This window comes from Pelophylax lessonae (genome assembly GCF_965119305.1).
Source record: "Pelophylax lessonae genome assembly, chromosome: 6".
NCBI classification, from domain to species: Eukaryota; Metazoa; Chordata; class Amphibia; order Anura; family Ranidae; genus Pelophylax; species Pelophylax lessonae.
The window spans coordinates 69,557,856-69,572,186 of record NC_138773.1 but is presented as its reverse complement, the minus strand read 5'-3'; the positions used below and the strand labels follow the sequence as shown (position 1 = coordinate 69,572,186).

The 14,331-nt window shown below is 39.5% G+C and overlaps 1 protein-coding gene across 1 annotated transcript in view; it reads left to right on the top strand.

The window, feature by feature from the left end:
• Positions 1–14,331, top strand: part of LOC309558919 (dynein axonemal assembly factor 8-like) — a 211,969-nt gene that overhangs the window by 131,925 nt on the left and 65,713 nt on the right. The window contains exons 23-25 of the mRNA XM_082262014.1: positions 231–284; positions 1,740–1,909; positions 12,391–12,586. Coding sequence (XP_082118140.1) covers positions 231–284; positions 1,740–1,909; positions 12,391–12,586 — 420 coding nt within the window. The remainder of the gene's footprint in view (positions 1–230; positions 285–1,739; positions 1,910–12,390; positions 12,587–14,331) is intronic.

The window sequence follows — 14,331 nt, the reverse complement described above, 5'->3', positions numbered from 1 at the left end:
CTGATCATTTTTGTTCTCTCATGATCTGATACATTTTATAGTTAGTCTCTCTTAGATTCTGTTACAATAGTGATATTAACCTTGGGAAACCAGTGCACTAAGCAATCTTCTCTGTCTTGTTTCCATGCATTTGGAATGAGTTTTCATACACTCCAGAACGAGACATACGGGTATGAATGAAATATGAAATGCTTGTACTGCAGAAACAGCATCTGTTGTTCTTCTGACAGGTGCACAAGATTGGAGAGGACAGACCGAGTCCATATTTACTTACATGCTGTCAGGTAAAGTCTGAAATCTTTTATTATTTGTGCTGCAAATACTCATCAAGTGCAAAATAAATTTAATCAAATTATTATTTGTTATAATGTATTATTTATTCAATGTATTTTTCATATTAATACATATTAATGTGGTTTGAACCACCTGGTGTTACATGCATGCAGCCCATTCAACATAGGGGGCTGCAAGAGTTTTTATTTGTGAGACCAAGCTGTAGCCTTCACAAAAATGTTGCTAAGTTGCAAAATGGCAGCCTGGGTGCAGTCTGTACACTTTTTCACAACATAGTTCCATAATTGTATATTTCTTTGATTTGTTCACTGTTTTTCACTAAGGTATGCAGAGAGTTTGAGAATAGAGGCATTCCCTACAACAGGAGGTTTTTTTTTTTTTTTTTTTACATACTTTCTTCGACTCTTGAACACCTTAAGGGATGTTGAGATTGGATTTTAATACTCTAATACTGTGATTACTCTGCCTGTGATAATGAAGGTTGCCCCTTTTCAGAATTTAGTTTGAGGAAGAACATCGTAATACTTACATTTCACAAGACCAGGTCAATTAGTTTGCTAAAATTCTTATAAGGTATAGCTTACCAGGAGAATTTTTTGGTTCTCAACATAATTTAGGTTTCACCTTAAAATTGAAGTATGGCTTTTTAAAAAAAAAAGTAACGTACTCACCTAGGTGAATGCAGCATCGGTCCAATCCTGCACCTGTCCCTCGCTGGCTCTGTAGTGAGAACTGAGCGATCAAACTCAGCTGATCACTCAGTTCTTCTCATCCGCTCTGAGCAGAGAGATGGGACGGTCACTGGAGCGCTGGGCTATGGAGGGAGCAGGAGGGGCTCACTCAGGCTGAGCCAGGTGCCAGCTCAGGGTTCTACACTGGCTCTGTGACATCAGCAGATCGTTGAAATCGGGTCACAGAAGTGCAGAAGGAATTGCAACAGGGTCCATAGAGGTATAGCCAAAAAAATCTTTGGCTATACTTTTTCTTTAAGTAAGCCTCCATATACCTTTTTTTGGGGGGGGGGGGTTCGTATTAACAACATTTTTAACTGTAGATACACAAAAAAACCAACAAATTACAATATACCAAAATATAAAACAGAAAATACAAAAAAAGGGGACAAATAAAAAAAAAAAAAAAAAAAACCAAAGGACTTCAGCCAAAGAAAATATGATAGTACCTGCCACTCCCCAAAGGTAGCAGGGTAGAAAAGGATGTACCTATGACTAGTGTAGTGCAATCCTTATTTTAAACAGTGCCACAAGAATATCCTAGTAATGAATACCCTCCTTAACCAATCTGCACACAAAAGCAATAAATTACAGATAGCAGATTAATATTGATCAAATAATGCATGTGACCAAACCTCAGGTGGGGGGTCTACAAGCCCCTTCCATGTGTTTAAGTAGAAAGTATATATAATCATTTTACATGCTTTCCTTTAGGTCCTCCTTTACTGTATACAGTCCTCATTCTAAAGCCTGGCTCCTGGAGCAGCAACCTGGGGAAGATACTACGTAAAGTCAACACGCAGAAGTTTGTCCTGGTTGGGTTAAAGCTGGTGAACCTGACCAGAGAAGAGTCTTTACACATCATTCCCAAAGAAGCCAAACGGGTATGGGAATCAGACAAATACTGTACATATCAGGTTATTAAACTTACAAGTGCTGCAAGAGTAGCATGACTGAGGAATTTGTCTTTTCCTATGCAAGGCTACGTTGCCACACACTCAGAAAAAAATAATCTGTTATATAAATGATTAATATAACATAAAAAAAGTTAAGGTTGGGTTTGCATAGACACCAATTAGCACATCATTTTCACAGGATCGTGATTGCTAAAATTCTGAAAGACATTGCTTTTGTTTATAAGTGTGTTGGATGCCTAAGTCCCCTGCTGTGCAGCTAAAAATGGATCTCTGATTGGTTGCCATGGGCTATAAATCTTACTGATTCTTACATTAAATACACCCTTTGTGTGTAGCTCTAGAACAGTGATCTCCAAACTTTGGCTGTTTTCTTGCCTTTTTCCAGCCCTTAGAATGCTGTTCCTCCCATTGATATTACGCACTATTCCTTTCACTGACACCAATGAAGAGGCACTATTCCTCCCACTGAAACCAATGATGAGACATTATTCCTCCCACTGACACCAATGATGGGGCACTATTCCTTCCACTGAAACCAATGATGAGACACTATTCCTTCCACTGACACCAACAGTGGGCCACTGCCCCTCCCACTGAAACCAATGATGAGACATTATTCCTTCCACTGACACCAAGAGTGGGGCACTGCCTCTCCCACTGACACCAACAATGAAGCACTATTTCTTCCACTGGCATCAATGATGGAACATTATAAATTTGACTAATACCAACAGTGGGGCATAATTCCTTCCATTGATATAAACAATAGAGCATTATTCCTCCCACTGACACCAATGATGCTGCACTATTTCTCCCACTTATACCAAGAATAGGGCACTATTCCTCCCACTACTTTAAAAAATGGGGCACTATTGCTCCCACTTATATGAATGATGGCGGCCTTATTCCTCCCACTAATACCAATGTTGGGCTCTATTACTCCCACTAAGACCAATGATGGGGCACTGGGTGCTATGTCATTTATTTACTCCCACTGACCCCCAAACCTAAGACATTGTCTACTCCTACTAATGCCGGGGCATTTTCTAAACCCACTTGCCACAGTCCAGCCCCCTAAAGTGTGAAGAGCAGTAAACTGGTCCTTTGTTTAGAAAGACTGGAGACTCCTGCTCTAGATGTTTAGGTGCTTTACCACTTGAAGACTCTCTAACATACATATATATCGACAGGTTCAAGCGGTACACTGGGATGATCCCTGCAGCTACAGATATCATCCCGGAATAGTTCTTTCAGGAGGCGATCAGCTTTCTTGTAGAAGCCATCCTAGTGACTAATTAGCCACTGGATTACTTTCACAGTCAGTGGGAGGGGTCGCCCCCCCCCCTCCCCTCCCCGGAAGGTCCTTGATATTAGCTCTATGGTATAGGAAACCGGAAATGGAAGTTTTGTCACTTCTGGTTTCCCCAGATGTAAACAGAACCATTTTTAAAATGTGAAAGCATGAAAGCATCTGATCACACTGATCTTGGTGTGGTCAGATGCTTTTAAGGGCAGAGGAGACATCTGGGGGTCTAATAGACCCCAGATCTCTCCATAACGTTTACCTGTCACTGCCTATTGCTGACACAAGGGATGTTTACATTCCTTGTGACAGCAATAAAAGTGATCAAACATTTTTGATGTTTTAGGAAACAGTGTAAAAATAAATAAAAAATAAAAAACATTTCTGTAAAGTGCCTTCGTCCCCACGTGCTTACACACAAAGGCGAACGTACATGTTGGTCCTGCACACATACAGTATCTCACAAAAGTGACTACACCCCCTCACATTTTTGTAAATATTTTATTTTATCTTTTCATGTGAGAACACTGAAAAATGACACTTTGCTACAATGTAAAGTAGTGAGGATAGAGCTTGTATAACAGTGTAAATTTGCTGTCCCCTCAAAATAACTCAACACACAGCCATTAATGTCTAAACCTCTGGGAAAAAAAAGTGAGTACACCCCTAAGTGAAAATGTCCAAATTGGGCTCAAAGTGTCAATATTTTGTGTGGCCACCATTATTTTCCAGCACTGCCTTAACCCTTTTTGGGCATGGAGTTCACCAGAGCTTCACAGGTTGCCACTGGAGTCCTCTTCCACCCCTCCACGATGACATCACGGAGCTGGTGGATGTTAGAGACCTTGTGCTCCTCCACCTTCCGTTTGAGGATGCCCCACAGATGCTCAATAGGATTTAGGTTTGGAGACATGCTTGGCCAGTCCATCATCTTTACCCTCAGCTTCTTTAGCAAGGCAGTGGTCGTCTTAGAGGTGTGTATGGGGTCGTTATCATGTTGGAATACTGCCCTGCATCCCAGTCTTCAAAGGTTGCCGCCAGACATGCTTGACACCATCTAAACCAAATATGTTTATCTTGGTCTCATCAGACCACAGGACATGGTTCCACTAATCCATGTCCTTAGTCTGCTTGGCTTTAGCAAACTGTTTGCGGGCCTTCTTTTGCATCATCTTTAGAAGAGGTTTCCTTCTGGGACGACAGCCATACAGACCAATTTGATGCAATGTGCGGCGTATGGTCTGAGCACTGATGGGCTGACTCCCCACTCCTTCAACCTCTGCAGCAATGCTGACAGCACTCATACGTTCATTTCCTAAAGACAACGCCTGGATATGACGCTATGCACATGCACTCAACTTCTTTGGTCGACCATAGTGAGGCCTGTTCTGAGTGGAACCTGTCCTGTTAAACCGCTGTATGGTCTTGGCCACCATGCTGCGGCTCAGTTTCAGGGTCTTGGCAAACTTCTTATAGCCTAGGCCATCTTTATGTAGAGCAAAAATACTTTTTTTTCAGATCCTCAGAGTTCTTTACCATGAGGTGCCATTTTGAACTTCCACTGAACAGTATGAGAGAGGGAGAGCGGTAACACCAAATTTAACATGCCTGCTCCCCATTCACACCTGAGATCTTGTAACACTAACGTGTCACATGACACCAGGGAGGGAAAAATGGCTAATTGGGCCCATTGGTGTAGGACAGGGGAGATGGTGGAAGTGGGAGAAACAAGAAGACAGTAGTGTGATATGGTTTGGTTGCCCAGATGGCCCTTGAATTCCTTCACCCTTACGGGAGGGAGGGTTCTCCTTTCATGAGTGGGCTAGGTAGGGCACCACCCCAAGATAATAGAGTAGAGAGTGGGAGAGCCAATGGGTGGATCTTCTAACTCCTACTATAAGACCATTAGTTGTTTAGAACAACATCAAGACGGGACTAGGGAAGGAGGGGAGATGGAGGGAGGAGGGGTGGGTGGGAGGTGTGAGGGGGGGATTTGGGGAGAGAGGAGAAGGGAAGGGATGGAGGGGGAGGGTAAGGGGAAATGTAGTCTTATAGAATTTGTGGTCTTACTTGTGGTTTTACCAGTTGTAGTAGCTACTCCTTTTGAGCTTAATGAAAGACTTGTGTGGAAGCATTGTAAAGCAGGCTCCACATTCCCTCACCCGGATTGTCCAGGTGGAGGACGGGTGGGCAACAAGCAACGTGAGGTGAGAGGAGGCAGAGAGATTGAATTAATTGAAAATACTATCATATAATGTTAGAGGATTAAACACACCAATTAAAAGACATAAAATATTAGACTAGCTCAGACGTAACTCTGCTAAAATCGTCTTTTTTTACAGGAGACTTATATCGCACAAGAAACAAATGTGAAAATATATTCAAAATATCTTCCGATCTGGTATTATGGAGACTCACCAATCAAAAGAGCAAAGGGGGTGACAAGGATGTAAAGTTCTCCCTGGAGGAAAGATTGGATGACCCAGAGGGCCGATACAGCTTCCTGAAGGGACAACTACAGGGTACGGACTGTACCCTAACAAATATATGTTGCCCAAATAAAACTCAAAAAGAATATTTGAGGAAAGTATTAGATAAACTGACCTTCTTTGACCACTTGCCGACCGCCGGCCGCAGTTTTACTGCGGTAGGCTGGCTCGGCTGTGCGAACCAATGTGGTACTACGTCGGTCACGCGCATGGTGCTGGGAGGCAGCGGGGATGCTGATGCACGGAGCTGGCAGCTCCAATTTCCGCCGGCCACCAGCTATCGCTCCCTGCTGAGAGAGAACAATGGTCAGCTTTTGTAAACACAGCCGACCGTTCTTCTCTCTTAAATGATCACAGAGTGCCTGTGATCCTTCTATATAGGATCACAGGTCTCTGTGGTAATTTCACAAGCCCCTCCCACCACAGTTAGTAAACACTCCCTTAGGCTTACACTTAACCCTTTGATCACCCACTAGGTTAACCCCTTCCCTGCCAGTGTCATTGTAACAGTGCATATTTGTAGCACTGATTACTGTAGTAATGTCGCTGGTCCCCCCAAAAGTGTCAAAAAGGTCAGTTAGGGGTCCAATCTGTCGCAGTCCTGCTAAAAATCGCATATCGGCCCCATTACTAGTAAAAAATAAATAAATAAATATAAATGACATAAATCTTTCCCCTAGTTTGTAGACACGATAACTTTTACGCAAACCATATAATATAATATATATATAATACGCTTATTGCGATTTTTTTTTTTTTTTAAACCAAAAATATGTAGCAGAATACAAATTGGCCTAAAAGGATGAAAACATTTGATTATTGCATTTTTTGGGGAATGTTATATAGCAGAATGTGAAAAATAATGTTTTTTTTCAGAATTGTCGCTCGTCTGTGTTTATAGAGCAAAAAATAAAAACCGCACAGGTGATCAAATACCACCTAAAGAAAGCCTTTTTTGTGGGAAAAAAAGACACTAATTTTATTTGGGTACAATGGAATTTTCCGTTAACGTAACGCAGTGCAGAATCGCAAAAAATGCCCTGGTCACTAAGGGGGCAGGTGTTTTTTTATTTCTGCATGGATCCATCTCTGGATTGTACATCGAGTGCATGGGTAAAGGGAAGCTTAGGAAGGTTAAGAGTAAGCTTTACTGATGTCAATTAGTAGACGCATGGAGAAACCAACACCCAGGAGAGAGGGATTATTCCTTCTACTCCCCCATGCACTCGAGGTACTCAAGATTGGATTATATAATGATAGAACACAGGTTAATAGAAGCAGTTGTTAGTACATCGATAGGGACAATGACTAAAATTCCCAGGATCCCACAGAAAGGTAAACTCATGGAGAATAAATGAAGAACTATTGCAGGATGAGAAAGTGGGAAGAAAAATAGAGGAATAATTGGACCAATATTTCCTAGTAAATGAAACCCCTAAAATGTCCTTAGCCACAATCTGGGATGCCTATAAAGCATATAGTAGAGGGATATTTAGCTCGATAGGTTCTAGGAAAAAAAAGGAAAGAACTGCCCACATAAATAGATTAATATCAGAGATACACGAGGCGGAACAGAAACATAAAGAGAGACTAGATGCCGAGACACAAAAAGTTTTAGTATTAAAAAGAGGTAAATTAAGAGAACTGCTTGAAGAAGAGACTAGACCATGTTTCAGTAGGGTAGCCAAGGAAAGATATAAATGGGGAAATAAACCTGGAAAACACCTAGCAAGACTATTAAAAAGTAAACAATCAAACAACTATAGAAAAAAATAAAGAATAGTAAAGGAGATTTGGTGCACTCAACTATAGAAATAGCTAGTGCATTTCCAAACTATTATAAAACTCTATATACTGCTCATCAAAAAGAAACACCAGAGAGATTATTTAAAAAAAAAAAAAGAAACACCAGAGGTAGAACAATATAGAAAACAAAAGATCTTAAAATATTTACAGACCTCAAAGCTCCCTAAGATAAAAATGGAAAAAATACTCGCTTTAGAGGCACCAATGTCTCAGAAAGAAGTAAGGGAAGCCTTAAAAAACACCCAAACTGGAAAAAGCCCTGGACCAGATGGATATACTACTAGTTACAAGAGATACAAGGAAATATTGGTCCCGAAACTCTGCTCTTATATGAATGAGATAGGTGAAAAGGGGGAGATGAGAGTCGAATCACTGCAGGCACATATAACTGTAATACCTAAAGATGGGAAAGATGCAACCCTGTGCTCTAGTTATAAGCCAATAGCACTGCTAAATACAGATACAAAATTATACTCAAAAATTTTAACGGCCCCATTAAAGGACCTGATGACAGAATGGATCCATGCAGATCAGACAGGATTCATCCCAGGAAGGGAAAGTAAAGACAAAGGGATTAGAACTCAACTGTTATTATACAAGTCTAAAAAATAGGAAGTACTGGCCCTTTTGCTGTCAATTACAGAAAAAGAATTTGACAGGGTGGACTGGGAATTCATGGTTGACACAATAAAGGACCTGGGTGTTGGACCTAAGATGATTCAGTGGATAGGAGCCCTATATAAAAATCCATCTGCATCAGTAAAAGTAAATGGTAACCTATCAACTTGGTTTAGGATGTGTAATGGGACGAGACAGGAATGCCCTCTTTCTCCCCTGTTGTTCTTCCTGTCATTGGAACCTTTGCTGGCCACTATAAGGAATATTGTAGATATTGTAGATATAAAGGGAGAGAAGATCGAACATAAAATTGCAGCATATGCAGACGATGTCTTGTTTTATATTAGCAATCCTAGAATAAGCCTGACAAATATTATTAAGGAATTAAATAGATGTTGGAAATTGTCAAACTTTAAGATAAACCCAAAAAAAAAAAACAGTAATTCTAAACATTAGACTGAATAAAAAAGAAGAGCAGGCCCTGCAGAAAGAATTCCCATTTTCTTGGGCTAAGTCTGAACTAAAATATTTAGAGATAAATCTAACAGCATTATCTGAAAATCTTTAACTAGCCAATTACATACCACTTTTAGAGGAGATAAAGTTAAATATTAGGAAAATATTGACTCGCCCAAGGTTAGGTAGAATAAATATGTTTAAAATTATAATCTGGAGGGGAGTTTATGTCTCATTTGGACCCTGTAGTAGGTTTTTGCCACCGTCCCAGAAGATTCTAAAATTGTGGTGGATGTGGGTGCCTCAAACCCAGGTAAGGGGACTTTAAGGGCAAGAGTAGGTTAGAAAATAACGTTGAAAAAGAAGAAAATTTATTGATAATAATAATAATAATACAGATTACATATTAAAGATGGGATGACCCAAAGACAATTGGTATATGGGTAAAGCCCATAGTGTGCAGTCAGATAAAGTATGGAAAAATTGTGACTTGAAAACGGTGATAGAGATCCACCTATTTTGCTGTTTCTATTTTCCAGGTTGGGGATAAACAGAATCCAAAGCAAAATAAGGGGAAAGGATCTTGGGTATGATCCTAGTAAGTCCTACGCGTTTCAGCCCTATGAGGGCCTTTCTCAAGGATAAATCACCAATTATGTTTTTAAGCCCGAATGTTGCATGTCAATGCACCTTTCTTTGATACTCAAATTGCAGCGGGAACCGTATGCTGCTAACAGGCGGCGTCACCCTCTTTTGCAAAGAACTGTGTGATCCTGGTGGATTTCGTCACAGTTTGCATAATGTGTCAGAGGCTTCAATCCGTTGACTGAGTACGTTTTTGTGTATCCAGTGTTGAAAATCCTGGTTACTTCGACTTTGTTACATCAGCAGAGAGATGCAAACTGTAGTGGTAAAAGTATAGGTAAAGTTCCCATTTGAATAATGGAGCAGCAATGTTTCCTTTTCCCAGAAGCTGGAATGAAGCTTCATTCCAGCTCCTGGGAAAAGGAAACATTGCTGCTCCATTATTCAAATGGGAACTTTACCTATACTTTTACCCCTACAGTTTGCATCTCTCTGCTGATGTAACAAAAAGTCGAAGTAACCAGGATTTTCAACACTGGATACACAAAAACGTACTCAGTCAATGGATTGAAGCCTCTGACACATTATGCAAACTGTGACGAAATCCACCAGGATCACACAGTTCTTTGCAAAAGAGGGTGACGCCGCCTGTTAGCAGCATACGGTTCCCGCTGCAGTTTGAGTATCAAAGAAAGGTGCATTGACATGCAACATTCGGGCTTAAAAACATAATTGGTGATTTATCCTTGAGAAAGGCCCTCATAGGGCTGAAACGCGTAGGACTTACTAGGATCATACCCAAGATCCTTTTCCCTTATTTTGCTTTGGATTCTGTTTATCCCCAACCTGGAAAATAGAAACAGCAAAATAGGTGGATCTCTATCACCGTTTTCAAGTCACAATTTTTCCATACTTTATCTGACTGCACACTATGGGCTTTACCCATATACCAATTGTCTATGGGTCATCCCATCTTTAATATGTAATCTGTATTATTATTATTATTATCAATAAATTTTCTTCTTTTTCAACGTTATTTTCTAACCTACTCTTGCCCTTAAAGTCCCCTTACCTGGGTTTGAGGCACCCACATCCACCACAATTTTAAAATTATAATCTTGCCCAAAATATTATATAGATTTCAAATGTTACCTATTGCCATCCCAGCGGCATACTTAAAAATAATAAAAACAATGTTGTTAAACTTTATATGGCAAGGGAAAAAAACCTAGGGTGCAGTATGCGGCTCTTAGTAGGGATAAGGGGGGGGGGGTTATTGACACCTGACATTAAATGATACTACACAGCAGCACTGATATCACGGATGATAGAATGGACAAAAAAAAAATCAGAAAAAAGATGGGTTAAGTTGGAAATCACATTAATCTGCGCACAATTGGAAAGGAACATTTGGATCCCACCAAAGTTTAGGGAAATACACGAAGACACACCTTGAAATAATGAGTTATTTATAAAACTGGAGACACGCTATATAGGCAGGCTGGGTGGAAATACAACTCTCCTTTACTACCATTAGAAGGCACAACATTTTTTTAATCTGGAATCTAGAAAAAGTTTGGTGGTGGGTTAGGGGATTTTAAAGAAATAACACACAATGGAAAGATTAGATCCTTTTACGAATTAAACGCATTGGGTAGGTTGACACTAAATAGTTGGAGTTCTATGCAATTAAAACATTTTGTAGGCTCTTTGCCCCAACCCATCAGATCAGAAAAAGAGTTGTACCTGGTGGAAAAACTCTGTAACCCGTTAACAAAAATAAGACATGGTATGTCTAAGATACTGTATATAAGGTGTTAACTGATCTGGAAACCTACATTTATAGAAAGTTGGGAAAGAGAAATAGGATCTGGTTTGCAAGAGCACGAGGAGAGAACTGTGCTGAGGGCCGCACACTGCACCGCTAGAGATGTAAATACCATAGAGATGAATTACAAGTGCCTTTCGAGATAGTACAGAACACTGGTTATAGCACATAGATGTCAGCCAGTGAAGTCAAATCTGTGTTGGAGGGGTTGTCAGTTGGTGGGCACAATGACTCATATCTGGTGGGAATGTCCTAAGATCTGGAAAGACTGGTTAAGGATACAACAACTCATTAATAAAATTACGGGCGAGACAGCAAATTTACACTGTTATACAAGCTGTACACTCACTACTTTACATTGTAGCAAAGTGTAATTTCTTCAGTGTTGTCACATGAAAAGATATATTAAAATATTTACAAAAATGTGAGGGGTGTACTCACTTTTGTGAGGTACTGTATGTAAACAGCAATCGCACCACACATGTGAGGTATTGCTGCGAATGTCAGAGCGAGAACAATAATTCTAGCATCAGACCTCCTGTGTAACTTTAAACTGGTAACCTGTAAAGGCTTTTATAATGTCGCCTTTGGAGATTTTTAAATAATGTAGTTTGGCGCCATTCCACCAGCGTGCGCAAGTTTAAACCTTTACCTGTTAGGTATCTGTTTACTCGGCGTAACACCATCTTTTATATGTTACCAAAAAATTAGGTATTATATTGTGTTTATGTGCATTAAAATTAATTAAAGTGTATTTTTTTCCCCAAAAGTTTGAAAATACTGTGTAATATAAAAAAATTTAAAAACCCACCACTTTATTCTAATATATATATATATATATATATATATATATATATATATATATATATAATTTTTTGGGGTTCTAAGTAATTTTCTAGCAAAAAAAATACTAATTTTTACATATAAACAAAGAGTGGTCTTAGAGTATAAAATGACCTGAAAATATTGTGATGTTGATGCAGACCGGTGTCAGAAGAGTCTGATGGGCTGCAATTGCAAATGTTGTTTTCACCCTTATGTGTATCTGAACAGGATTGCATGTATTTCCCAGAAGCCAAGTTTTCATTCTTTACACTATTATTATAACTACAGGATTTTTATAGCGCCAACAGTTTGCGCAGCACTTTACAACATGTACGACAGTAAGTACAGTTGCAATACAATTGAATACAGGAGAAATTAGAGGGCCCTGCTCGTTAGACTAAAATAAAATTTTACTAAACATCCAAAGAACTGTCTTTATGTAGCTAATATCCCCAACTGCAATAATTGTATTGATGATATATGTTTTTCCACCTAATACGATACTGTAGATTTTTTGTTACTTGTACTCTCCTTGTAGGATGAAGCTTCATGCCAGGCGCACTGTGACTACCTGACCTCCACCCCCTGCCTGGTCCTCTGCCTGCAGAGAATCAATGCAGTTCTCAAGCTCCTGGAGCTTCTGGGTCCCGAAGATCCACATGTGTGTAAGAATAAAGACCAGTTCCTGTGGAGAGCCCAGTATGGCACTGATGTTGTGCACAATGGGATGTATGGTATGTCAGCATTTAAAATTGACTTTAACATTTGTGTGCTTCTTTCCATTATTTGTCTTAAAGGGATCATGTGGTTAAAAAATGAAACTGTTTTTTGTTACTACCAGGACTTTGACATACGCTTTCATTTCCTGGTATTATATAAAAGCTCATTATCATTGAGAATTAATGATACATTTGTCTATTCACCTTGAAAACTTGCAAATAAGTTTATGAATGATATTCACAGATCACTGGCAGGTTATGAATAACCAGATCCACTTAGGCATACCCATGTGCAGTGGTAAATCATTCTGGTATCCCTAGCATTGTATTTATCATACAGCTCTGGCTGCTTATTTCCTTTTTCTATTAGTCATATACAGAATGCAACCTATATGCAAGTCAGGGACCTTATACGTGTCGTGTTACATTTTAGAATCTCATTAAATTTTTATCACCATTACGTTTTTTATTTTTTTTTTGAGAAAATACTTTCTATTTAAACATTTTAATTAAATACAAAACATTGCCCCTAATCCTATTAGCACCCCCCTCTTACAGAAACCCATAAATAACAGCAAACATCCATTAAGGTAGCCTTTGGCCTTGACTCAAATCGATTCCATTCAAGGGACAGTAAGTAAAGCAGATACATATCTAAAGATTGGATGTTTAAATACCTTTTTTTGCTGTCACAATACTTACCAATGAAAATACACACATTTAAGGGTCATCCTAGTTGACATCTATAACATTGCTGTCTTTCTTTCCAGCCATTATCTTTGGCAGGCAATAAAGGTCAGGGTTGGGTGCATTGAGGAATATACGTTTCGGAGAGCATTTCCATTAGCCTGACCATTTATGTAAGATTGTCCTAGTAGTGATGCTGCTTACACTCCATAGGAGGCATCTGTGAGTAATTCATCTGGAAAATTCTACACTGCGAGCGCTCAACTACTTACACAATGTTTTTGAGCACATCCTATATGTTTAAATGTTATTTTTTTTTCCAAATTAGGGTGTCATTCTAACCTTCACTTATGTGTTCAAAGATGTATCACTAGAGGGGTCACTGTCAGGAGAAATGAGGTCCTGATTCCTCTATATAGATTTTTAGTTAGACCTCATTTAGATTACTGTGCCTGCAGACCTCACTTACAAAAAAGATATTGATAAGTTAGAATGAGTCCAGAGATGGGCATCAAAACTGTAGAAAGATCTGAGGGATAAAACATAGAGAGAGGCTTCAGGAAGTTAATAAGTACAGTCTGGAGGAAAGAAGGGAAAGGGAAGACATGATTGAATCCTTTAAATACATCAAAGGGGGTGAATAGGTGTCAGGGATGGGCTTTTAGCAGCTCTCTTCTTAGTATTCTGGCTGCTCAGCTGTCAGATAATTATCAGCCACTCATTGTTTCCACACTGATTCACCTGGTTACCATTACCTTCCTCATGGGTCCAGCCTACGGCCAGCCCCTTTTGGCTATTTAAACTGCCTGGCTCATTCCTTCAGTGCCTTTGCCTTGGTCAATATATCCTGTGTGTCTCTCTCTTCTGTGTTCTTGTTTTACTTTGCCTGGCTGAATTTTCTTCTGGTTCTTGATCTTTGGCTTCTGACTACGCTGATTCCTGGCTTCCTGATTCTGGCTCATCTGATTATTCATTTTGGCTTACTTACCCTGGCTTCTGTTTTTGACTACGTTCCTGATTTGTATTATTTTACTATTACATTAAAGATGTGATTTTTAACTGCATTTTCTGCC